This window comes from Streptopelia decaocto, assembly GCF_964273445.1.
Source record: "Streptopelia decaocto genome assembly, chromosome: 4".
NCBI classification, from domain to species: domain Eukaryota; kingdom Metazoa; phylum Chordata; class Aves; order Columbiformes; family Columbidae; genus Streptopelia; species Streptopelia decaocto.
Window position 1 is genome coordinate 14,878,373 of NC_138658.1, and position 27,139 is coordinate 14,905,511.

General features: G+C 36.7%; 1 protein-coding gene across 1 annotated transcript; it reads left to right on the forward strand.

The window, feature by feature from the left end:
- Positions 1–57: 57 nt before the first annotated feature.
- On the forward strand, positions 58–26,840 carry ABHD18 (abhydrolase domain containing 18). The gene is made up of 15 exons (XM_082051847.1): positions 58–172; positions 3,712–3,827; positions 4,647–4,755; positions 7,999–8,083; positions 9,207–9,307; positions 11,126–11,204; positions 11,486–11,580; positions 12,385–12,402; positions 14,682–14,820; positions 16,796–16,885; positions 17,485–17,586; positions 19,063–19,441; positions 20,787–20,949; positions 21,934–24,851; positions 26,718–26,840. The coding sequence occupies exons 3-14, from the start codon at positions 4,664–4,666 to the stop codon at positions 21,983–21,985; spliced, it is 1,395 nt and encodes a 464-aa protein (XP_081907973.1). The 5' UTR covers positions 58–172; positions 3,712–3,827; positions 4,647–4,663; the 3' UTR covers positions 21,986–24,851; positions 26,718–26,840.
- Positions 26,841–27,139: the final 299 nt, after the last annotated feature.

Consider the following 27,139-nt stretch of genomic DNA (forward strand, 5'->3'; position numbering starts at 1 on the left):
GAGGGGCGTGAGCGCGGGGCGAGCGGCCTCCCGCGTGACTGCCCAGCGCATGCGCAGGTGTGCCCGCGCGCCGTGAGCCCGGCCCGCTCTTCTCCCTCCGCCTCCTCCTCCTCCCCTTCGCGCCAGCTCATGTGGTGCCCGAGCACGGGCGGGCGTAGCGCTGGATCGCCGGGTGAGTGACCTTCGTGGGGTGGCCGGGAGGAGAAGGGACAAGACGCTTTCTGCCCACCCAGGTAGAGGCAGTTGGTCTCAGCGCGGCTCTCTGCTGACGAGCAGCTGCACCCCACTGGGGCTTTACCGCCACGGCTGCGTCCGGTCCGGGGGCGGTGCGGGCGCGTCCGTGCTGCCAGCCCCAGGGTGGTCTGCTGAGCGCTGTCCTGCCTCGGGGGACGGACTCGGTGCCCGGTGAGCCCTCGGAGGCTGTGGGGGCGCGGGCGGCCGTGTCCCCGCCGGGCTTGGGGCGTTAACGGGCCGCTGGGTGGCTCGCGCCTCGCCCCCCGCTTCCCGCCGCGGCTGCGGGAGCGCCGGGGACCCGCTCGAGGTGGCCTGACGGGCTGTCCGCGAGTCCCGGTGAGTTTGCGGGGGCTGCCTGCAGGGCAGCGCCTGTGGAGCCCGGCACTTTGGACCCGTAGCTGTTGGGGTTGGGCTCCCCAGCCGCTGGTAGCCCGATAAAGCGAGTGCAGGGAACGGCTTGGCGTAGTGCTGCCGGCTTAGGCCCCTTTGTTTATCCGCGGGCTCCTCTGTATCCCAGCGAGTGAAATTGTTGTGGGGCTTGTTTTTGACTTGTTGGTGTGACTGCTCAGTGATTCTTCTCTCTTCTGCTAGAGGGAGAGATAAAAAGTGTGACCCGATATTAATTGGAAGAGAGTCTTTGTTCTTGTTGTTTTAGTGTTTTTAGTAATGGAACAGGGAAAAGTTAAGACTCTCAGCCTCTTAAAATAAATATGTATTCCTGGCTCTATCAGGTTCATGTCTTGACTGGAGCTGTTTCTTATTAGTGTGTAGAAGCAGTAGTCTGTGTATATAATAAAGTCTTTATGTACTTTCCAGGGGTGCACTGGATAAAAATACAAAAAATATATAATTAGTATTAAGTATGAGGGTTCTGGAAGCAAAGAAGAACACTCTTCCTAGAGCAAGAACCTGGTTTATAATTTATCTCTAGGTTTCCTTGTCTTCTGTGGAAAATACTGTTTTCAAATGTAGAGGGTTTTTTAGTGGATCACTTCTCAATGTGCCTTTGTATCTGTCACAACTTTTTTTCACAACTTAGAACATGTAAAGCTTACCATGTTAGCAATGTACTCATTGAATATTTGTTACACAGCTAGTGTTTCTTGGCCCACACAACTATGCAGCATCTTTGTCAGGTCATTGCTTCCAACTGACCTGTCTTACAAAGGGATCATGATGTGACATGTGGTACCAGGTGGTGGAAATCCAGTCTAGTTCTGAAACAAGCTTTGCTGATTATTTTCTCAAGTTCAAACTGTCACTGCTAAAATAAACATTTTACTTCTACTGTGAAGTTACACATATTCAGCCTCCAGCAGCTGGATTTTTTTTCTGACAATAAAAGTACTTGTAATTGTCATTCCTTGTAGACACTGATGGGCAGTGACTGAAGCATTTCCAACCTTTTTGTTACTAAGATGATAAACAAAATGGGAGAATGACCCTTAATTTGTCTCAGTAATATTTCTGAGAAGTTCTATACAACAGACATCACATACTGTCACCATTTACTGCAGGGCTACAATAAACCGAGGCAGATGCTCTCCGTTAACCCCCCCACTCTCCCCGCTAAGGAAAGGGAATAGGAGGAAAATGGAAAGAGACTTGCAGGCTGAAAAACTTTTAAATGCTTTACTAGTGCTAGTAATAAATAGAGAAAATAATACGAAATGTACAAAACCAATCTTGCCAGCACTGCTTCAGTGGCTGCAGGGTGGGCACCCGGAGGTCCTTGGCTGGACTCCACAGCAAATTGGAACTGGATTGAGGGATGCAGCATCTGGAACCAGGCCTGGCATTGCAGGGCTGACAGGCAGGGTCCTCTTCAGATGCTGGCCATGGTCAAAGAGAGCAAGACCCTCGTGATCTCCCACTTTTATAGGGTGTATGATGTGGATGGGATGGAATACTCCGTTGGTCAATTTTACTCACCTGTTCTGTTTGCCCCTCCATGCAAATATGCCCCTCCCACTTATAGGACGTGCAAATATTTCCAGTAACTTTGGCTGCTATAGTAAGAAATCTAAACCTGGGCCTCTTCTGCATACCATTGCTCACCTTATCAGCTCCGGAGTGAATGTCTCTAAAAACATGCAGCTAAATAGAAGTTACATAGAAGAACTTAGCTGAAAGAGAACTGGTCTTGTTTTTAACAAAACCGGGACACATACTTGGAATATTTTTTTTTCAGTGTTTCCTGTACTCTTTCCAGTAGTGCTTTAATCTTGAACCTGATTAATTGAAATATCCTGAATTGCTTTGAAGTCTTTATTCAATCAATGCAATAAAATACAGCATAAGCGAGCCCTTTCACCTCAATCAATATTGCATTTAAATATAATTTACTTTTCTAGGAACTTGTTTTGGCATTCCCTTGGTGCAACAGCTCATCATGCCAGCCTTAGAACTCATAGCAAAATCAATATCTTATTGTTTTTTCTCTTATTTGGCTTTTATTTTGGAGAGGATTTAAAAACAAACACCAAAAAACCCTACAAACCAACAAAACCAAACAAAAACCAACAAAACCAGCAAAACCCCCAAGCAAACCAAAACGTGCAAGGCTGCTTCTCTAGGCATCAAAATATTTGTTAAAATTTCCTTTCACAGTGACTGGTATTCAGTATACCAATAGAACTGCAAATCTAATTTTAGTACATTTTTGACCGTATAGATTGTTCTCTGTGCATTCACTCTGAAGTGTCTTTCCAGCCCATAGAGTGCACTCTGTATTGCTGTCCCTCCCTCTACCACCTGGTTCTCTTCTAGCACCAGGAAAATACCAAGCTGTCTCCCTGCTCCAAAAAGCAGAGGAGAGACCTTGCAGAGCCTGGCAAACATTTCCCATCTGACAGCCCAACAGCATGTGAGGTCAGTGAATATCTCCAGAGTGGACAAGGAAAGAGATTGTATTGAGATTGTGATTCTATTCGACCAAGCAGATATGCATCAGAATAGTAAGATTATGCAATCAGCTGTTTGGGACTGGTAGAGTAAAAACTACAGTGTTAAAATAGAAGGTTCCCACTTTGGCTCTCTGGTGATTTCAGGTATTTATTTCTGTCCTGTAATGACTGAACACAGAACTGTTGTGGTTTTTAGGATGCTTGTTCTAGTATTCAAGTACCTTAAGTTGTCTATAATTTCTGTTTTGATTGTAACTTACTGTAGGGTTTGGGTTTTTTTCTGTGTATCAATTCTTAAGTATTGGATTTTTAGAAGTGCAAAGGAGTGTATTTATTAATCTGACACAATTCTGTCATGTTGTATTCTGATAAGTTTATTTTAAGAATAACTATATTAAAGTGAGGCAAAAGAAATGAACTTTGGATTAAAATGGGAAAAAAACCACTTCAAAACACTCAAAAATAGTATAATTTATTTAAACCACTTAGTATGGAGTGATCTGGAAATACAAGAAAAAAGTTGAAGTAACTTACTAACCAAGTCTGATTATTAAATCTCTTGTTTTCGTAGGTATACACAGATCCTGGACTTCAGTTTCCTTTACTTTTTTTTAACAAGAAACAAGATTACAGTTCTCTTTCCCTTCCTTATTGGAAGAGCACAGTAGTGGCTCCCTGTTCACTTCAGTAAGTACTACTTTGAAAATAATACTGAGCTTGCCTAAAATCTTGTTGGCTTTAGCTGCATTTGAGCTAGTGTATTTGCTAAAAGATAAATGGTACTGTTAAGGATTTTTCTTCTGTGAAGGGAGTGGGAGCTGTGTTTTCCAAACTGTAAGAGATGGGTCGGTAAAAATTGGAAAGAAAGGGATAAAATAAGGGTTAGGATGTGTGCTTAAGATACCAATGAAGACAAGCTTACAAAAATCAGCTTTCTCTTTATCAATGACTAGAGAGACTTTTCTTTTTTTTAATATAAACGAATAATTACATAGCTAGAGATATAGTCTTCTAGTAGTTTAAAACCAAATATTGTCTCAAGCTTCCATTCAGAGATGTGTTTACGAAAGCCCGTTTTGACTGAAAAGTTTTTGCCATCATAGCTGTGTAGACAGGACAGAGGTCAATGCCAGTCTTTTTTTTTTTTTTGTCTGTTCAAGTAAAATAGAGTTAGGACTGGTTGAAGATGTACTACTTTGACCTTGTGTGCCTCTTTAGTAGGCTTGTCATCGATTTATGTAATAAATTTCAGTTTATATTAGGCATGTTAAATTCCTATTCTTAAATTCCATTTTCCTAAAAAAGCTTGAGTTTGTATTAGCTTCATTCACATTTTGCTTAAAATGAATTTACCTGAATGTCAAGGTTAACTTCTTGGACTAAAATGATATGGCTTTTCATGAATACAGATACCAGAATAAGAACCTACTTTGTGTTGCAATCAATGAACTTGCTACTCAGGTTAACCCCTTTAACTGTCCTGTTCTTATCTGTTCTTTTTTCTAGATGTCAGTTTGCTGCTAATGGGTGTAAGTAAATTAGATGTCTTGTACAGAAGGCTTCTCCTTACTAAACTTTTCATCAGAGGATGGGGAAAGCCAGAGGATCTGAAAAGGTGACTTATTAAAAAATAACAGTATGAACAGTACTTGATATTAAAAAAATACCTTAAAGTACCAACAATTGTTACTATCCTGTATTTAAAAAAAAAAAAAAAGAAAAAAAAAGAAAAAGGCAAAAAAAGCTAAAGGTTGTTCTGTTCAGGAAATCATTTGAAATCATTTGCCACCATACCAAGAGACGAACTGGATTTAAAACAAGTCTTTAAAGGGATTTGCTAAATCTTCTGTGTCTAAAGAGGCTCTTCTTGAGAGAATGTATATGTGTCCAATTACATTTTTTGCTTAAGTATATCTAATAACATATTTCAGGCACTATGTCTGAAGAGTGGTGTCAAAGAACAAAACTTGCTGAATTTTTGCAGAGGAATTGTTCTATGTAACACTGAAGAGGATCTTGCTACCTTTCTGTAACTTATTTATGATAATGAGCTTTAAACGTGTAAGATATAATCAGAAATTTCTCTCATAGCTCTAAGTAGTAAACCTATTTTCTTTCTTGTTTTCAGACTATCTCTTGCATTTTTAATTTGCTGATTTTTTTTATTAGTTATTATTAAGAGTAACACCCGGAAGCTGAGCACTTGCACTTCTTAAGTTTGAAAATGAAGTGACTTAATATGTTCTGCATTTAATAACCTAATTCTTATGTATTTGAAAATCAGTAAAGAAAATTTCAAACAAAACAATACTGAACGAAAATTTTGTTCACTGTGGATAGCAGTGGAGTAATGTGATATTTTAAAGTCCAAGTGAAGCATTTGTTAGATTCACAGCATGTCATCTTGAAATAGCAATTGGATTGCTTTATATGTCTGTCTTCAGTTGATTTTTCTTCTGCAAGTAGCAAACTTCCCTGCAAAATGAGTGTTGGATTTTGAAAATGTTTAGTTTACTTCTGTTGGTTTAAGCGAAAGATGTGGTTTTTGTTTTGATTGCAGCATTTCTGTATTCTATTATGTATCTGAAATTAGACATTTTAATATTATCAAAACCCTGTCATAACTTGTAAGTTATTGGTGAGATATGATGAAGTTTCACTCCCCCATCCTCAGCACAAATGCTTTATAGTTCTACTATTAGCTGTTGCAATACTAGGCTTTTCTCTTGCTAATGTCAAACAGCAATAAAGAAACATTGCTGATAGTAAGAATGGTATTGGCTCCAGCTCTTTCTTTTTAAAAGGGGGTGGGCAAAAGTCTCACATGAGATCAAAAGCTTTTGCGGAAACAAGGCAGGTTTGCTGGCCTACTGATCTGAAAAGTGGAAGAAGAACTTGGTCTATATATTGCCCATGAATGGGAAGAAGATGAGCTGTTCCCCAGCAGCCTGGGTTCACCAGGATGAAGAGGGAAGAGTTCCACCTCCTCCTGGCTCCTCGCACTGGCTGTTGGGAGGAGGGAGTACCACTCCCTAGTATGCATATGCCCTGTCATACCAGAAGCAGTGACAGTGCTGTTTTGTTTTGTTTTCTTTAAACTGATCGGTCAAGATCCAATAGAAGAAGTGGTTAAATCTCTTCAAGCATTGAGTTTGATTCATATTGCAGACTATGCTGTATAGATGTAATGTGTAATGTGCACACCCTTGATGTGATGGCTTGATATCCTAATGCTTTATCCTCAACTCATTAGCAAGTGTTGAAATTCCTCAACACATACAAGATTTAGCCTTCAGTATCCCAACTACAGAGGACATACATAGATATACTACTTTTAGAGGATTTAGTGTCAAGTAAAACATCTCTCTATTTAGCCTACCTCCATACCCATGTCTCGTACATTTACCCTTGTTTTCTCAGAAATACTTAATGTGCTTGCTGTTCTTTGTAAGAAAAGCAAAGGCTATAGAGTAGGGTGTGGTGTGGTTTCTTTTTTTTTTTTTTTTTTTTTAATGTGGTAATAAACTGAATTTTCTTTTCTTCTCTTTGGCTTGGTTTTCTTTGTTGTTCTGAAGGTGGACAGATCACTCCTGTTATACTATTGTTTTGTACTTTACACCCAAATCTGCTGGTTTAGTTGGTCAGGTAGCATCTTTGGGTGTATTTACAACCATAAGAATGAGCAAGTTAGTCTTAGCATAGAGCATTTAAGATTGAGAGGATCATCTTGAGGACATCCAGTCCAAACCCCTGCTTGAAACAAAGCTAACTTTGTAGCTGATTCAAGTCACTTGGCACCTCATCCATTTGAGTTTTGAAAGTACCTTGAGCATGTAGATCATTCGTAGAGTCCCTGGGCAGACTTTTCCAGTGCTTAACCACTACCATTGTGGAAAAAAAAAAAAAAAAATCTTTCACTGTATTCCAGTAGTAACTTACGTTGCAACACGGAACTGTTGCCTCTTGTCCTCTCAATGTATACCTCTGAGAAGAGTCTTGTCACATCTTCTCTGTACAGCTCTGCAGCCTATTTAAGTAGCAGAAGAAAGCAACTACGTTTCCCCCTTAGCCTTCTGTTTCCCAGCCAATGCAAATCCCATTCCCTTGACCTGCTGGCTGCCCTCTTGCTAAATGCAGAGGGTGTGCCGTTGATTTTTCTTAGCTCCAAGGATGTGCTGCTAACCCTTGTTGAGTTTCCTGTCAACCAGAAACCCCATGGCTTTTCCCACAGAGGTGCTAGCTGCGTGGGAAGTTTCAAGCCTATATTGTTGCATGGAGTTATTCTGTCCTAGGTGCAAGATTTTGCATTTCTGTTGTTGAGCTTTAAGATGTTTGTTGACCTGTTCCTCCAGCTTATCCAGCTTGCTCTGAACTGTAGCCCTACTTACTGGCTATTAACCTCACCCTCCAGTTTGTGTCATTTATGAGCTTCACTAAATGCTGCTAGTAAACTTGTTTCCAGCTAGACTTCAGGTCATTGATAGCTACACTTAGATGCTGGCAATCCAGGCCTGTTTTTCACCTGTTCCTTCTCTGTTGCCTCAATGTACCTACAAGAATGTATAACTGTAGGAGGATTCTATGTCTTAATTTGGCCCTGAAAAATGTTTTCAAAATATCAGGTGTAAATACTATTTAAAAGCTGTGCAACTGCAAGCAATGTACCTAAGCCTTTTTTTAAACTTAAAAATGTTTTTATATACCTGGTTTATGGTAGGCTAATTAATCTGTAAATGCAAAGCTGGCTTCATAACTTTTATTTTCTTTGTGGCTTACTTTAGCTCCTGAAATTATGTATATGTATATTTTATATATATGTATTAAAAGTTTAACTTCTCTACTTGTTTCATTTCAACAGAATATTTGAATTCAGAAAGATTATTGGAAACAGGGAAAAATGCCAGACACTGGTTTCGAAAGATTACCCAGTGTTCATTGACAAGGTACTTAAAAGCAAGAGACAATGCAGTTTAACTAGATTTATTTTCCTGATGGTATATAAAGGTACAATCAAAGTAGTACTTACTAGGCTTCTTTTATAGGATAGAGTTGAATCTTGATGTTATGTGAATCTACATTTTCGTGACGTTTGATGTTATCACAGCATGACTTGCTGCTGGAATTGACAACCGGGGACTTGGGTTAGGGAGTACATAGAGGTAGGGTGGTGAATGTACCTCTAACAATATTCAGTTAGCTTTTGCCGATCACCGGTTTTCTAACAGGTGACATTACAGGTGTTCACAGGTGTTATTAGCCCTGTATCAAGAAAAGAATATTAGAAGTTTTCTGAGAGGGAGGAAGTGGTGAGGCTGTAGAGGCAAAAAAAAATCAATATAGTGTGAGTTCTTAAATACTCTTGGTTGGGGAAAGGACACCTTGTGCTCACAGGTGAGATATTGCCCTGAAGACTTTTCAGTCTAGGAGTGTGAATAGAGAGTCAGAAATGAAGAATAATTCTAAGGTCAAATAAATGTACTGGTGGGCAGTGCTATGGCAAACTAAATGCTTTAACAGTGTTCTGGGGTTTTTTTGTTGTTTGTTTTTTTTTTTTTTTAATTAACCTGATGTGGATAGAACTAGGAGGCAATGGCAAAAATGTGAAATGGGGTTGGAAGGGATGGGAAAATGAACAGTTATGTTGGTTGCTAGCAGAGGATGGAAGGAAAACTGAAAGAATAAAGCAGTGGCTGTACAGATACTGTTTGGTTTGTGGTTTTGTCTGTTTGTTTGTTTTTCCCGTTAATATACTAGATGGTGGTGGGATGTCAGATCTTAAAGCTCAAAATTTAGTATGTGTTGTTGAAGTTATTTTAAATGGGACAGCATTACATTCCTTTAAGGTCATTTAATGAAATAAAAGTTTGAAACAGATATTTTGATTGTGTTGATATGTGTATAGGAACATCCTCTATTTGAAGTAGACCTTAGCTTTGTTTTTTTAAGTACATTTTCATCTTGTAACAAATTCTTCTACTTTAAGAGATGTTTGGTGTTTGGTATTTGGCTTTCAGAGCAAGTTAAACACTGATATGAAATATACTGCTGTTGTCCTGTTCTCTATAGGTTGAGGAGCAATCTGACTGTAAAATCCTTGAGGGGCATTTCATTTCCCCGTTGGCTCATTATGTCCCAGGTATCTTGCCAGTTGAATCTCTTGTAGCAAGGTAAGAAAAAACAAGTGGTATTTCCTTTCTGAAACTAGTACTGCAGTGAAATAAGAATGGTCTGTAAGTAGTTTCATTGTGAAACTGATGTATTGTAATAAAAATTGTCTGTGAGATATTTCAAACTGGTTTCTTTACTAACATGTTGAAATGTATTTTGATCTCAAAAGTGAAAATCTTATTCATGTGATAGTTTAATCTGTGTGTAAATTTTAAAAAAAGTTCTCTGGAAAAGTATATACTTTGTGAGGGTTTTTTTTTTTTTTTTGAGTGTAGAAATCATATTGCACAAAGCTATGGAATACCCTGGGGTGTTTTTTTAATTTATTTTTCGGGACAGGGAGATGTGCGTGGTGGTTGGTTGGTTTGTTTTTTCCCAAATGAGCAGGGTGCCAGAAATGAAGGATACTATGTATAGCCAGGGCAGCAGTTTGTGTTACACGTAGCAGGAAAGCTGCGTAAGCATAGGAAGCTGTTTATATGACAGAAGCATGTTATATTGTATTTGAAGGAACTATTTCAGCCTTTCATTTGCATTGAATACAAAAATAGTGTGTAGGTACTGAAGTAGTAAATTCATTTAATTATGGGAAGATAATCTGGTGTTCTTCTGACTTGGCAAGCCAAAAATAATTTTTAAAAAAGCATCCTCACAGAAAGCAGGATGGTCCCTGATAGTCAGAAGATAACTAGGGGCATTTTTGTTGGTTTCACACTAACACTGCTTTGCAGTTGAGAAGTGGGTTTGGAAAGGCAATGTAATTTCTGTTTGCTTTTAGTTTTCAGCTAAACTTCCCTGATGGATTTTTTTTTTTTGGTCAAGCTTTGTTTAATAACTTAAAATGACACACTTTTCTGTTTAATTTTTAAGTTGATACTAGCATTGTCAATTTTATCAATATCGCTGATTGGTGTTTTTATGTGTACTTAAACATGTAACACTAAGAAATGTCAGAACAAGTCTGATAGTCAAAATATCAGTTCTCTTCCACCTCTCCATTGGTTAAAGAAAGAAACTGTCTCTTAACTTTGGACTAATTAGTACCATACTGGAAAATAGAGTATACTGATTATTTCCTTATCAGTGTTTTCTTACAGTGTGTAATCAAGTTATGCTAGTTGTTACATTGGACAGCATTGTTACAGTTTTCAAATGCTTTACAGATTTCCCTTAAGATCTTTGTGCCATGTGTGAATATTTTTTTCTGAAGTGTATCACTGTTGTAGGTAACAGTGCTCCATCTTGTGGGGAAAATACTAGTGGCCTAGTGGCTCAGAAGTGTTTTGGTTTTTTTTTCTCAGTAGTCAGACTGTAAATAACTTCAGTAGCAGCAGAAGACACTAAGTGGTTGATGTTGGTGTATGAAATAGTTTTGTAATTTGTTTGTTGGGTTTTTGATTTTTTTAAAACTTAAGTATATTGCTCATCTTAATATTCAATTTCAGCTGTTGTACCCTCAGGAGAAAAATAGCAATGCTGCCTAGGAGAGCTAGTCATACGTGTTTAGGCTGTTCTTCATCTGAAGTTCCATTTCTCCACTCTGCAAAATTTACATTGTGATGATGAGGTAGTGGTCTTTTTTAGGAACATGATCTTTCAGCTTGGCTTCTTTTCTTGTTTGGCATTTGTTCTGTCCTACTTTCAGATTCCTTTCTTTGCTGGACGTGTTTATGAAAAATGATATTACTGAATTGCTGGCAGTTTGCCTGTATGGTTTAAGAGAATACTTTATCCTGGCTTTTTTTTAATTAATTTCCCTGACGCAGCTTGTAAATATGTATGTTCACTTTGCTAAAATAGGTGTTTGTTTCTCATAGATTTCAGTTCATCATACCCAGAAGATGGAATAGCAAGCACAGACCTGTGTGCATTCATTTAGCAGGCACGGGAGATCATGTGAGTATGTAAGATGTAAAATTGATTGTTATCAAGAAATTAATAATCAAATTTCTTCACCATGAGGGTGATGAAGCTGCCCAGAGAAGCTGTGGATGCCCCAACCCTGGGAGTGTTCAAGGCCAGGTTGGGTGGGCTCTGACCAACCTGGTCTAGTGGAAGGTGTCCCTGCCCATAGCAGGGGGTTTGGAACTAAATGATCTTAGAGGTCCCTTCCAACACAAACCATTCTGTGATTCTATGATTTTATCTTAATATATGTTTGTACGTCTTTTCTTTAGCACTTCTGGAGGAGACGCACGTTAATGGCACGCCCGATGATTAAAGAAGCCTGTATGGCTTCCCTACTGCTAGAAAACCCTTATTATATCCTTTTGTGGAAAGCAAGACACTTATTCTCAATGTTCTCTCCAGAAGGCAGAAGACTTGTCGCACTGGCATAATATCTATAATGCTTTGTGGATCAATTTCCAGTGGACTTTTCAGTGGATAGAAACAAAGTATGACCATTGCATGAAACACAATGTGGAACACAGTTAATGTAATGCGCTACTTTTACACCCAGTATTTATTTTCTGATTTTTTTTTAATGTCTTCTGCAGCTTCTTATTGTAGTCATTAGAGTAAAAGTTCTGATATGAATCTGTGTACTGATCAAAGTACTGATATGATTCCTTTAGCCATGACAGAGTGAAAACTAATGCATTCATTCTGCATCATACTGTGTGACTTCTGAATGCATTAAAGGCAGAAGAAAAAGTTGCCTTTCCTGCCTTCTCAAATGCAACCCTTTGGTACCTCAGATACTTTTGAGAAACTTACGGCTACCATTTAAGATTTTTTTTTTTTTTTAAGTTAAGTTTGGTCCTGTGATCAAGTCATCAGTAACTTTTGTAATACTGTTGCCCTCTTTTATTAAATAGGATCTCTGGTTACACTTTTTTTCCTACCCATATACCTAACAAAACGAAAATCTTCTGTTGCAAATTATATCATCAAACTACATTTAACTTGATTTCATTCCAGTGAAACATTTGAAATTTAAGTTCCGCATTTTAATTATTCAGTGTACTATTTATGTGTATTATTTATTTTATTTTACTTTATTTTTTATGTTGATTGCCAGTTATTATATTGGTGTGTTTTACTTTCTTTAACTTAGTCTTCTACATGGCTGTAGAAAACCTAAGGATCAATTGTAAGTATTCCCATTACATTCATAGATACTGTCTTTTCAAAATACCACTTTTGGTTTTTTCTCAAGAAACTCAAAGTAGTGTAAACTTTGCTAGCTTATTAAGAAAAAAAAATCCCAAGCATGGACCAATGGACCATGTGTAACTTGCTGATGTGAAATTGTGTACCCTTTGCTAAGCTGCTTTGTCATCTTTTTGTGTTAAGAGATCACAATGACCGGGGAAGTCTGCACAAGATGAATTGCAGTATGGCGTGAGATGCAAACAAGTTATGTGAATGCAAGCAGGTGTCAGTTTATTTTCCTGATTCACAACTGTGCATGTACAAATGCTGCAATTATATTTCAGTCAGCTGTGGATTAACTTTGTTCAGATAGTATATTTTCCTGTTATAATTCCTAAGATTTTGTTTTTCCAAGGTATTTTAAGGATTTACAATCAGAAAAGTAACTAAATCTGGTGTTTCTTGCTTATTAGTCAGTGGAAATTCAGTATTTTTCAGGACTTGGCTCCCTCAGTCAGTTTTTAAACATGAATTTAGGAACCTAATTAGGAAGTCCTGTTTTTTGCTTTTCACGTTTTCTGAACTGCTGGAGTATAAACAGAATTCAATAGGATATGTGTCTGAGGCAAAGTTGTTTTTTAATGTACCAATATTTATTAAAGTCCGAGTATGATTTGGTGTTTTAATCCTTTTTAATCCGAACTTGAACATTTAACATGAGTAGAAGACTCATAGAAGGTGATTTATTTTGAAGCTGAAATTCTTAAACCTGTCCATTTTATGAGGACTTCTCTAGGAGTACAATCTCACACTGCACCATTTTAGATTTCCTAGGTTTTATTTAGATTTCTTAAATCCAAAAGCTTAAAAAAATTGCCTTTAAGGAGGAAATTTTTATTTGAAAATAGTTTCTAGTTTTGGTTTTTTTTTTTTTCAAACCAGATGCTGAATTTTATTTATTTTGACATAAGAACCACTTTTTACAATATTTAATTACATTTGCCAACTAAAATGAGTGTAAAATTGGGGTTTTTTTAATAGGAAAGCTGCTTAAAAATATGTTTATTACTGCATTTAGAAGTGGGAGATTATAGGGAAGTGACAGGAGGGAGTGTGTGCTGGAGTACATGCATTGTGTTTTTTCTAGTTATTAAGGAACTGATGCAGAAGAATAAATAATTTGGTGAGGATATTTCTGACTCTCAGTTGTCTAGCTTGACAGCTTAGTGTATGCATAATATAGAGAGGGCTTCTAGTCTTCCAACTAGTAATTGCCAGTCTTCGATACAAGGTTGCAAAGCAGCAGCAGTGGTTTTAGTTAATATGCTAGTAACAGTGTTTAAAGCAGCTGGAGAGGGCTGAGGAATCTCTCATAACAAGGCTGTAGGAAAGAATGACAGCAGCCTGTAAATACTGGTCTGCAGCAGGGATGTGCATTTCTCCTGTGACTTGCACAGTGAGCTTTGTCCTTGGGCTTCAGAGTGTCTCAAATGTCATCAAATGCTGGCAGAAGCGGCCAGTAGCCTCTTGTAACCTCACTGTGTGATACTGAAAATACACAGCCCTCCTCCCAAAATTAGAGGTGTATTAATTGCTCTGTAAAATACTTATTTTTTCTTTTTTCCCCACACTTTTTGAGAGTCCTGCTGATGGTTCAGCTGAAGAGATTTCTACTTTTTTATTTCTTGTGTTTTAAAGCTTTGCAGTTCACTACATGAATTTCTCAGTACAGTGATACACTTCGGACTTTACAATTTCAGTCTTACAGTGACACTGAGTGCTTCCAAAGCTGACATACTGATTGCTCTTCAAAGGTTGTGTGCAATTTTTCAATGTGTAAAACAAGTAAACACTAAAAAAAAAAAAAAAAAAAAAAAAAAAATTGTTTCTGCCAATGGGACAGTGTATGTCTAGGACTGTATCACTTTGATTCTATTTCTAAGAGATCTGTTATAACTTTACAAGACAGCAGATTACTATTAATGAGATTCTAATGTTGGTAATATCTGTTTCTAGAAGACTAGGCTGTCAGTGATGTTCAAGAAGATATTAGAAGCTTAGCAAGGTGTCTATTTCTAGTCCTCATTTAGATGAAAAGGTACAAGTGGTAAAGAATCTAGACTAGTTTTTTCACCTGTTGAATCAACAGGAGTTCAGCTTCTAAATACTGTGGAAGTGTGATCAGGCTTTGTATAAAAGTATGCATAGAATGATGAGCACTGTCAAAATCTAATCTTAGAAAATAAATCCTATATTTTCCTTTTCTGGGGAGAAAAGACGGTCATGTTTAAAAAATGTCTCGGACCTGTTTGTGATGGGAGGAGCTCTTGTTCTAGAATCGGCAGCTCTTTTGCACTGGCTAGAGAGAGAAGGCTATGGACCGCTAGGGATGACTGGAATATCCATGGGAGGACATGTAAGCTTTTTATATTTCCTGTTCAGTAATTTTTGTTGTAACTTCTCATTTGATCATTTAGCATATGGAAATAATTTGTTTTATAGTGATCCTCTCAGAAATACTTTAAAATAAACATTTAGAGTCATGAGAAACACATTGTTGGCAATTTTTGTGTTCTGTGGTGCTGAGTTGGTATAATCCTCAATAAGTACTGACAAATCAGAGACCTTTGTCAGCCATCTGACAGGCTTAATACTAATATAAGCAGCTCACATAATTATGGGGTTTTTCCACAAGAAAGGGGGAGAGCATTGTTTTCTGAAAGAAGGTCTGTACTGTCAATTGCTGGTTCTCCTTCTTTTACTCCTTTGTTCTTGCTTAAACTTTGTGTTTGAATGCATTGTACGAAATGCTTCCTCTTTGTAGGTGTATTGTAATTGAGATGATTTTTGGTGTCAGTTCTGTTCTCAACTCATCTTTTTTCGTTGATCATTGGTATTGATTAGAGAAGATTTCTGTGGTGACGTGGATAACATTTCGTGTATGACACTGTGCATATTCAAACTAAAACAGTAGTGTATTAGTAAGATGCTTGAAAGACTAATAGACATTTAAAGTATTACTACCTGTGTCTCTACAGATAATCATTGGTCTGTGAGACATATTAACAGACATTACTACAAAGCTTATTAAAACAAGATAGCTTCATTTTGCTTATCCTTATTTGTTTGTTGTTAGGAGCTAAGTAAATAATGTTGGAAAGGAAAATTATTTTGCCCCAAAGCACAATTTTATAACTCTAAACATTGTAAATGTACAAAGCACCTTTGATTCACATAAATATTGAAACAACAACTTTTTTGTTAAAAGTGTCCTCCTTGTCTTATTTGTGAGTTGGATTGGAATTACCAAATTGGTATATGCACCACTAACCATGCAGGACAATTCAAATGCTCTGCAAATGCTATAGGAATAACAGACTACTGTACCCATACCAATTGTCACATATAACATGGGTATAGAAGGAGGCAAGATCTGAGAGAGTGAGTTTGGAAAATCTTTTGAAATTTTTTTTTTTTTTTTTGTCCAGGAAAATACATTTTTGGCTAGTCCTGACTTGTAGGAGTTCCCGTACAATTTAAAACAAGGGAAACAAATAACATTTGATGTTGATCATCTTTAGATTGTGTTTTACAACAGGATGTAGTAGCATTAATTCAATTCTACTGATGGGGAGAGGTGGAACTAAGCCAGAAAATCTGTTTTTTTTTTCTTCTATCAGAACATGGATATCTGGTGTTCATATCACTTTTTATTAAAAAATAAATAGAATTATAGTTCAGTTGTATAAATCCATTTATTAGAACAACTGACACAGACATAGGATATTTTGTTTTGGGGGGTTTACGCTTGTTCAGTTTTGAGCAATAAAATAAAAGTTGGCAAGAACATACCATGTAGGGAAGTTCTGAATGTTGAATTTCTGTGCTCTTTTAAAATTTTTTTTAATGTAAACTTTAAGGACAGAAAATCAGTCCACTTAACATACTGAATTACTTCTCCATACTTTGTTTCTAATGTACAAATTAAAAAAGTATAGAATTTGAAATAGTCCTTCTCATAGATTGCCTTCACTTTGCTTTGAAATAAGTTTGCAAGAGTTTAATTAAAAGGCTTAATGTATGTTTTTCATGGTTTTAAACAACTAAAAGGTCAGAATAAATATTCCATCATGAATTTTTATAGTTATAACAAAACCCCATTCAGCCTTGAAATTAGTCCAGAGTAATATATATTGATAGACAAATCACTGAAGAATAGCCTCTGTCTTCTTAATAGGTGAAAGTATATCCAATTGCCACCGTCCTTAACTGTTTTGGCACTGCGTATTTGATTGATACTGTATAAACAAATAAATTGAAGGTGAGAATGTTTTTTATTACCATATTGTGAATTCAATATTAAAATATGTAATAAGTGCATTTGATTCCAGATGGCTTCACTGGCAGTGACAAACTGGCCTAAACCATTGCCATTGATTCCGTGTCTTTCCTGGTCAACAGCTTCTGCGGTCTTTACTACGGTAATTAATGTATATTTTTGTTAATATACTTGAGTGTGATTAGATATGTAAGTTGAAAGGTTTGGCTTGGCCACGTTCACCTGTTCAGTTAGGGCATTTCATCACCCTTTGGCTTCTGTTAGCGACTAGTGGCAAACCCCACCCTTCCTGCCTCAGGATGTCCGACACATGATAAGGTAGGTAGCGTTGAGCTACTGCAGTGGGTTATGTACTAAATGAGAGGCTCGCACTGGTTTGTAGGACAACAATCGGGGTCCTGGTCTGAATGTGGGAAGGTGAGGATGCGAGCTGTGTAAACATGGGTCTTTTTCTGCTCAAAGCCTGGCTTTAATAGTTGCGTGATAATGCTGCTACTACCGTGAGGGGGACCTGTTTTCAGTGCTGCTGCTGGGGTGGGTGAATGAGTAGACTGGCTTGGACACCATGAATGCTTATGCTTTGATTCCAATAATTCTAAGGGTTATCTGGAAACTTGGGCAGAAGTCCACTGGAAAAATCAAGTCACAGAGAGAAACACATTGATTTTCTCTGTATGTTGTTATTTTAGAATGATGTCTCGGTTTTACTTGTGTACTGGATGCTTGTGTTTATAATCTTAGGGTGTGTTGAGCAAGGCAGTGAACTGGAGGGAGTTGGAAAAACAGTATTATACACAAACTGTTTACGAAGAAGAAATCATTCAAATGCTTGAATACTGTGGAGTAAGTAGAGTTTATTTTCCCTATTTGCAAATATTTACATATGCAAATCTAACAAATCATGTAAATTCTTTTTCCTTCTAGTAAAACTAACCAATTGTTAGCCAGAATATGTTAGCTGGGTTTTTTTCCCCTTACACTTTTGATAAAATTAAACTTTGAAGGAAAACCTGAAAACCGGAAACTAGTACTTTGGTTATATAATGTGTGTTAAGTATAGCCCTTGCTACAAGTTTTTGTCATGACCATGCTTAATGTAATCTGCAGCATAAAATAAATTCAATCAAAACATTGAGACTCTAGATAATATTTTCCTGTAACCAGCTTTGTAGTCTGGAAAGCCAGTAGCCTGACCTGTAAATATAAAACCCTGATTTCTTGCCCTTTGAAGCATTTTTTTCAAATATTCGATACTGTAGAATATTTTTCATATGTAGCAAAATTAAATTACTTTTCTAGGTTGTTTAGAGTACTAAGTCTCTCTGTTTCTTTTTCTATGTGTGATGGTAGCCCTCCCTCAGCTTTAGGCTTTTATTGCACAGGCAGATGATGTGAGGTAGAGCTTTTGGAATTAGCTTCTTGCTCCTTACAAAAAATAATTTATTGTCTACATTTCTTTTTCTTTCTTCTTGGATTTGTTTGAGTAGGGTTGAAAGACTCTTCCCAAGGAGAGTTTTGTTGCCTCAGCTCTACTCTACATTGGAGTGATAACTGTTTGAGAGTTTTTTGTGTGTTGCAAGACTGCCTTCTCCCAATTCTGATAAACAACTTTTTTCCTAAGAATCTTTACTTTGTGACAGTCCTTTTTCAAATATCTTATGACAGGAGAAGACGGGCTGGGACAGAGATAGTGACTTAGACACTTGCCGTTCTTAGGTAAAATACACACCATGAAGACGGATGGAGCAGACAAAATGAAAAGAAGAAACATTTCAAAATGTTCAGCTTGTGTCTTCCTAGTATAACATTTAGAGGCGGTAGATTTTTCAGTCCTAAACCTAACATTAGACTTAGTCACGTATTTTTATTGATATTGCCTGTGTTTCTTCATGTCTATTAAAAATTGCTGTGTTAATTTTTTAATACTTTGCCAGAAAGACATTACTTCTCTTCTGAGAGTGGAAAAAAATATCTGAGAAGTGCATAGCTTTTATGAGTTATTTGCCCAGAAATTTAAGCTTAAATGATTGCAATTATAAATTCAGAGTTTAATATGGAGTTTAAACCAGACAAACTCTTGTCTCATAAGCTACCATGTATAATTATGTGGAATTAAATTATCAAGAGGTTATGATGATCAGGATTTAATTAATTGAGTGATATGCAGGCTGAAAATAACAAGTACTATGAGCAGTGCTGTTGGTTTGGGGTTTTTTTTGAGGTTTTTTTGGTAATAATATTGAGTTGATCTTAAAAATAAGTTTAACCAACTGGTTTAAAGGAGAAACCCTTAATTAATGACCTGTTGTCGTTGTTTAGACAGATTCTTTCAAGATGGGACAAGATTTTGTTAAAAACTTCCCTGATGGTGTGGACAGTGTGGAGGATGTGGATGTGACTTCCAGAATGTTCGACCTTGATTCCTCAAACAGGATTGTATCTAAAGAAGTCGTTCACAGCTTTGCCACAAATAAAAGTACTCTAAGTGCCTCATCAGAAAGACTCTTAGTACAAGATGGTCCTAAAATGCAGTTCATAAATCAGACATTTTCAACCAGTAGTAATAGCAATAAAAACTTATCAAGCCAACAGGGACACAAGATAAATAAAATAAGAAAGAGTGACACTTTACAGAGAGAATCCTTAAGGTTCATGAAAGGAGTAATGGATGAATGTACCCATGTAGCTAACTTCTCAGGTATGTATGTATTTGTTTTAATGTGTGGTTTGGAAAACTGAATAAATACTAGGGGAGGAAAGTGTCTTCGTTCTCCATTTTGTAGACCTACTGGCATCCTAGCTGAAATATGAAAATATCTTGAGGTTTATTCAGTAATATATATTTACCACCCCATTGCCCAATTGTTTTTCTGTTTTTTCTTAGTGACCAACCTGTGATAAAGTGAATTAAAAATTTGCCCTTTGGTATCTTTGCTTATTTTTTCTCTCCCTTGCTGTGGCTACTTTCAGATACAAGCCGGTGCAAATTTGTGTTATTTAAAAAAACAAAACTTCGGTGTAATTTAATATCTAGATCTAATTAAGCTGCTAATAAGGTTTTTCAAGCAGCTTCAAGTAAATTCCCTAAAGCAGAGATCTGATATCGACTTCAGATAGAAAATAGCCCATGTAGCTGAGAAGCAAGCTTGAATGATCCTTTTAGACAAGTGTGACCAATAAAATGCACAGAGGTCCTTCTGGGATGATGCAGTCTGGTGAATAGAATGTTTCCCAAGACTGACATAGCATAGAGAGGGAGCTGTAGCTCAGTGAGCCTTAGATCTGATGAACCTGGGTTTCTTGGTGTCCCAGAAAAATCCCTTTCAATGGCCCACTTACAGGCAGAGCAAACATGTAGTTTATCCCTAGAGCTGATTGAAGGTGTTTTGCTGAAGTGAGGGCTTGGAATTGCTTTTGTGGCAGTCCGTTCCGACAGAATGGGTCAACTGTGCAGTCTCAACATGTTTTAGAAAGTGCTTTGACTTCAGAGAGGTTTCTGACAGAGTTGTCTATGAATCTGAAAACATTCTGGATACTGAGATCCTGTGCCACCTCATTTTTGAATTCTGGCATTCAGTACTCACTGATAAATGTTAAAAAATCCCAAGATTTCTACACTAGCATAGATTTATTGACTTGGAAAATGCCCCTGATCACTGCTAGTCAGGGATGTTTTGTGACAGATACCAGTTAAGTGCTTTCCTTAAAGCTATACAAGTTTTTTGTCTGTAGACAGAAAAAACCCTGTAAACTTCTGTTGATAAGAGGAAAGACAATTCTCCTGCCATTTCCCCAAAACTTGTGAAATTTTCTGTTTTAAGGGAGGGAAGGAGATTGATTAGTTTGTTTTTCTACTGCTGGCATCACTACTGTGGTATTAAAAAACTGATACATTCTGCTGGACTCTTCATCCAATATATTTTTATTAAAGCTTAGATTTAATTTTTTTTTTTTAGCAATAGAGGGCATCGTTACAGCAGAAATCTCAGCTGGATTGTTTCTATTTCTTAGCTTAAATTACATTTTGATTTGTTTTTCTTTAGTTCCAGTTGACCCAAGTTTAATCATAGTTGTACAAGCGAAGGAGGATGCGTATATTCCTCGAACTGGGGTGCGCAGTCTTCAGGAAATCTGGCCCGGATGTGAAATCAGATATCTGGATGGAGGTCATGTCAGTGCCTACCTCTTCAAACAGGGACTCTTTAGGTAAGTTTAAAAATAATAGAGAGCTTAAAACCATAATTTTGAGACATATATTTCTTCTTTTAAAATCAAGTCTATAATTACTTCAAAACAATAAATACCAAATACTGCTTTAAAGAACAAGGTATTGGATCTCAAATAATTTTAAAAGAATGTCAGCGTTTCCATTTTATGGGCAAAGATGAGGTGAAATGTGGCTCAGATTGTTCAGTGACCTGATAGCAAGAGAATAACCCTTCTCATTCTTGTTTTCCTATAAGAGCTTTTCATTAGTTTGTTCACTGGACATTAGAAAATATTTTTATAGGTGGTGACCACTTATGTTGTACTGTGCAGCTGCTCTCCTTTTGTAATCATTGTCTTTAAAAAACCCCACACAATTGAATATAAGAATTAAAAGCTTGACTGTGTATCAGTAGTACTTGCATGATTTTTTGTCTTAGCAATACTTGGTATTGACTTTCTGAAGACAGTTCTATAAATGCAGCTCCTTGGTTTTAAAAAGTTAAATAATTGTGCTGTTATTTCAAAATAAAAGGAATTATTAAGAGTGTGCATCCCATTTAGGAAGACTAAGCAACAATGAGAAAGAATAGCAAGTTACCTGGTTAAGATATTCTAGCCACTAACATATTGCTATTTAAAACTACAGCCTTATGTTATGACACTTACTCAAAAATTATAACTTATGCATGTGTCTTTGACCCATCTCCTGACATGTTTGAGTAGAAAGCTCCTAATCCATTAACATCTGCACTAATAATAAAGTTGGTAAATGGTCCCACTCATTCCTGAAGCATAAAGAATTTACTGGATTGAAGTGAGAGATCCCAGAAGTAAGTGAGGGAGAAAAGAATACCTAATATTCCATTTTTAATGAATACTGTTTTGAAATAGTGATGATAGCTTTGTAAATTTGGACATACACGACTTATATCTGCCTTTCCTAAATTATACAAATAATCTTCTTTTTTTTTCTTGTTTTAGACAAGCAATTTATGATGCATTTGACCGCTTTCTTCAGAAATATGCAGTTTAAAAACCTTCATCATGTATTCAAACTGATCTCATTTGTACTTCCGCTTACTGGAACTCCTATTTGGAAAACAAGCCTCTTGCAATGTTGAGTAGATGGTCACTGATTTTACTATTGTAGGTAACAATTATCAAAAATGGTAAAGTACCAGTGTTACTTTTATTTCAATCAAATGCTATTCTGACACACTTCAGCTTTACCTGTGGAAAAAAGCAATGGCAGCAATACATTTGTTAATGTATGAATGGTTCATGTACTTCATGTTTAATCACATTGTGTATTCCTTTAATTCTGAATAAATTCTGAATTGTGTATAAGTTGAAAACAGAGCAATCTAAGTATTGAAAGAATGTAAAATTTGCTGTAGGCCTAAGATGCTGTCCTGCATTTAGTGTATGTCCAGTTTGTTCCGGGTACCTTGGTTTCCTCTTGCTTCCTTGTCCCCTTGCTATTCTTATTGTGTTGTACTGTGGTTTTGCCAGCACTCAACCTCTTGTGTTTGTCACTGATTTTCTCTATTATGAATTGAAAATGAGCTCTAATAGAAGGGGCAGCATCCAATCTTGCAAAAAGAGACTTTCAAAATTCAATGAAGGGTGAGAGACATTTTCATTCAATATTTTTCTGCCACTGAACTAAACCATGCCATTCCAGAATCATGTAGCCATTCATGGTTCGGTTTCAGAGACTAGAATAAGTGAAAATGGGAGTATCTAGTAATTAATTTTTTACATGCATGCAACTGGATAACATATACGCCTAGGTTTTTTTTTTTTTTAGAATGCTAGAGGAAATAAAAATGTAATAATTTTTATTTAGAAGCAGTCACACAAAGAGTCCGATTCTTAAAAGTTAAATCAACAACAGATTATATGGTGCTATGAAGACCTGTTGGAAATATTTCAATGAGGTTCCTTTTTAAAGTGCACTCAGTGCTGATATGCAAAATACAGTTTCTTTGTATAGTAATAAAAATGTGTATGAGACTGAGAATTATCAAAACAGTTAAATTAGCTCCTTGTTTTTCAACACTATTTTTTTAATTGGATGGGAAAATTTTTTAAAAAATAGTATTATGAGTGTCTTCTAAGAAAATCCAAAGTCTATTTGATCTTTTGGGGTCAAAAATGCAAACATATTACAGTAGAATGAAAAGGTCATCATGTGTCAGCTGTGTATGTTGTCTGTCCACATCTTATTTTGTAGTAATTGAATCTGAAACATTTCTGTATTAATTTTAGTACGGTAATGACCAGAGTTACACAGAAACAAACAGAAAAATCCAGCCATTTCTTAAGATATGTGACTTCTGTACCTTTCAAATCAAACACTTCATTGATCTCTGAGGCCAGCACCATGGTTTTTAATAGGCAGAATATGAAGCAAACAAATCTCAGTTCATATATTCTCTTGAATTTTAGTCTGGCGGACAGGACTAGTAACTAGGAAGAAATCATGGTTCACTTGAAAATCAGATAAGTTCAGGTGAAACTGAAGTGCAACAGTTTGTAATAACCAAAATTATTTAACACACAGATTTACTGAAAATGCAAAAGGAGTTCTATTCTGTTGGAAGTTAAACTGCTTGTTTCAAGCAGGTTTTAATAATTTCTTCAGACAGTGTTGGTTTTATATATATAGGGAGCACGTGTGAGGTGACTAGCACATTTAAATATAATAAAAGCATTGAATGTTGGAAGATTGGAAATCCAATATAAGTAAGCTTATAATTTTAAAATTAATGGCTTGAATACTATACTAAAAGATTTATGGGGCTTACCTTTTACAAGCTCATTCATCACCTAAGGGTGTTTTACAAGAACATTGTCTGCTGTTCACTAACTTTTTTTGATCTCGCATTTTAAATGTGTTTCTGTGCTTTACGTCCCTATTTCTGTTGCAGCCATGAGAAAGGGAGATAACTGATGGCAAGGGAAAGGGCTTGAATAAATGGAAGAGGAAAAAGATAGATTTTATGAGGAGGGAAGTAAGCACAAAAAAAAATATCAACTTCTCTACTCTGCAAAGTATAACATGCCAAAGTAAATATTTTCAAAACGCACAATATTAGGAATTACACAACCGATGGGAACTTGGCATCCTGAGGTTAGTGTTCTGGTGATATTACTAACAAGGTTTAACTTGCCAAACGGGCATACTGTTCACAGAAGCAGATTTATGCTACTGTAATTCCTGTTTGTGAGAGTGTCTTTGGTATAAATAGTGAAAGACAAGAATGAGAAATCATACTTTGCTATGTAACTGAAGTGATGTTGCCAAATATGAAATCCCAGTAAGAAGCATTTAAGAAATTTCTCAGGTTAGAATAACGAAAAGGAAAAGTGAGCTATGTAGTCTATTTCTACCAGCTATCAGACCCAGGAAGCTATTAGGTGGTCTGTGAAGAGAGAGAATCTTGCTGTGTAAATGTTTTTAACCTTTGAAAATTGACTTTTTAACCCAGATTTTAAGGTTAAAACCTTAGGAAGTATTATTAATAATCCATTTTAATGTTAAATGAGAATGTGACTTTTTTAAATCCAGCAATTGCATGAGAAAAATATTGGAATAAGGTTCCTGCACTAAATCTAAATAGCAGGTAAGCCATGCTGTATGTCTTAAATTTATTGTAAAACTGGCCTTGATCATTTTTTGTTTTAATGTTTTTCAATAAAAGTAAAAAAACAACAGTTAGGCGTGAGGTTTTTTCTTTCTTATTAACAGGAATTCAGAATGCATCTCGCTCTTATCCTGTAATCCTTTGTATTCCTACTAGTACTGTAGCACGAGATGAGTAGGTAATCTATGGTACAAGATAAAAGCTTCACCTAACAAAAAATGATACTGCTTTCATGTTTTTCTATATATGGTACGTATTAAAGACAATAAGCTTGTAGCATCTAATTAAGATACTGTTGTGATTCCAATTTTAGACTATTCTTTTCAGTGGCTTCATTGTGCTAGAATTTCCCAGACTTACTTAAAATCCCTTCTACTTTTAAAAGGGTCCAAAATGTGTACAACTTCTTCCTGCTTGCTGCTGTGTTCCTAACAAGAATGTGTTGTACCATAATAAACTCAGAACACATTGTAGGACTGTCCATCAGTAATTGAAAAAGTCATCCTTGCTGTTGATGGTTGCTCTTGCAAGGTGGGAAGGAGGTCTAGGGGTTTGGGTGTTGCTCCTGGGAGAAGAGGAGGGTATTTAATTGTCTGAAGCAGTCTGTCCTGTGAATGGGAATATCACACGCTAGCTGAAAGGCTGCTTTGAACAGGTAGCTGTAAATGTTTCTGATGCGTCCGTCTTTGAGTCATGGTGGTGTTTGTATTCAAAACAAGAAAAAAAGCCTTGGAAAATTGTTGTGGCTTACTCGGTGGAACTGGAGCAGTCAGTCTGACTGAAGCCTGCCAGTTATACCCAGCAACTGAGATGCAATCAATTTTATTTTGGTGCTCAATAATGCCGTCTGAAAAGTGAAGACTGGTGTAGCACCTCTGCACAGTAGTAGTAAATCTGACAAAATATGGGTAATACTACTGGAGTGGGTAGTGAGTCTTGTCTCCATTTGAAAGGAAAGGCCCAGGACAGAATGAGAGGCTGGTTCTGGTGTGTTATCTGTGAGTAACTCAAGTAATATATATATATATTTTTTTAGTGTTTTATTTACAAGTTTTGCTCCTGGTACCTCTGTGCTGGTCACGGCAAAAAAATGCATCTAATGATTGTCACTTGGAGCTTTTTCTAATTATTTTCCCCAAGTCTGAAAAACACCCCTCTCAAAAGTGGCTGCTCAGTTGTGGTTTTTTTTTTTAGCAAGGGTAGATAATTTCTGTTGCATTAATCTAAAAAATGAATTACACTTTCAAACTGAAAAAAGGTACCATTGTATTAAAGGAGTCTTATTGTTTTTTCTTACAGGAATATCATATGCATATGTGTAGATACTCTTCAAAAAATAAATTAGAAAGTCCTCACATTCTCAAATGCTGGTTTTGCTTGGTAGGCACTAACATTTTGAGGCAGTTAATATTTTTAAATTTATCTTTCAAATTGTTTCTGTCTTGTGTCACTTTTTTTAATGTTGATCTTAATTACGGTTGTTTGGGCAGGGAAATTTCTTTATCTCAAAGTGTCAGGTTCTCTGTCAGCTTGGCTCCAATGATAAGTTATAGAGTATTGAAGGGAGGTTCATATAGTCTGTAGGCATGTAATTCCTCATGCAAAACTATTACATGAGTAAAATGCTGCTATATTATGCAATCCTGTAATTTGCAGTGTTTCTTGACATGCTTGGATGCTTCTACACAAGATAGTACAAAAGCTTTAAAATGTAAATTAGCTTGTAAGGATTGTTCTTCTCTTGGTTTCATGTAGTGTAAAGCAGCCTCTTTCAAATGTATTTTAAATACTGTGCTCCTAAGGGAAAAAGTATTGTGAGTTTTGCCAAGGAAGTCTGACTTGCCCTGCTAGAAAGTAACAAGAGGCATGATACAAAGTGGAAAAAGAATTTAAAATGAGTCTCAATGCAACTGTAAAAGTTTTTTATACGCTACTCAAGCCCAATAAAGTATACACTAAACCGTCTATTACCACAAAGTTAGCCAAACAAGTATCTATAAAAGCTTCTCAAGCTGCCATGTTACTGGTCACCTTTACTGGTTTTGTTTTGGTTTGTTTTTTCCCCTGCATAATTAACTCTTAATCAGTTTCCGGTGTTTTTCCTGGTCTGTTCAGGTTCCAGCACTGCAGTATTGTGGTGTTCCTGAAGTCCCAGCTGGCCTACACATCTGCTTCCTTATCTTCTAGCGCTTGTATGAGAAAAAGAGGAAACAGGAGGTTAATCCCCTTCTTACCAGTGACTTAGGTAGGGCCTCTGTACTTTCGTATCACTCTGACCTCTGCTTGACTTCTGAGTTTAAGGAACCAAATAAAAGATGTGAAAATGGTTTTGAGCAGGAAGCATGACTGATACTTCTTCAAGAATGTAGATGTAAACTTACACAGATATTGTGGTTTTTTTCGCCATTCAAAATTATTCACTAGGAATGCTTTCCTCTGTTTCAAATGAATTTGTCACTGCAGTGTGCAACTGGCATGTCCTTTACTTGTAAATTTATTGCATCTGAAAAAAATGAGTTCTTAGTTGCAAAGAAAAT

Coding starts and splice junctions, on each gene's coding strand:
- ABHD18 (XM_082051847.1), top strand. CDS start 4,664: ATGGGTGTAAGTAAATTAGATGTCTTGTACAGAAGGCTTCTCCTTACT. Junction 8,084..9,206: donor ACCCAGTGTTCATTGACAAG/GTACTTAAAAGC, acceptor TGTTCTCTATAG/GTTGAGGAGCAATCTGACTG. Junction 11,205..11,485: donor TAGCAGGCACGGGAGATCAT/GTGAGTATGTAA, acceptor TCTTTTCTTTAG/CACTTCTGGAGGAGACGCAC.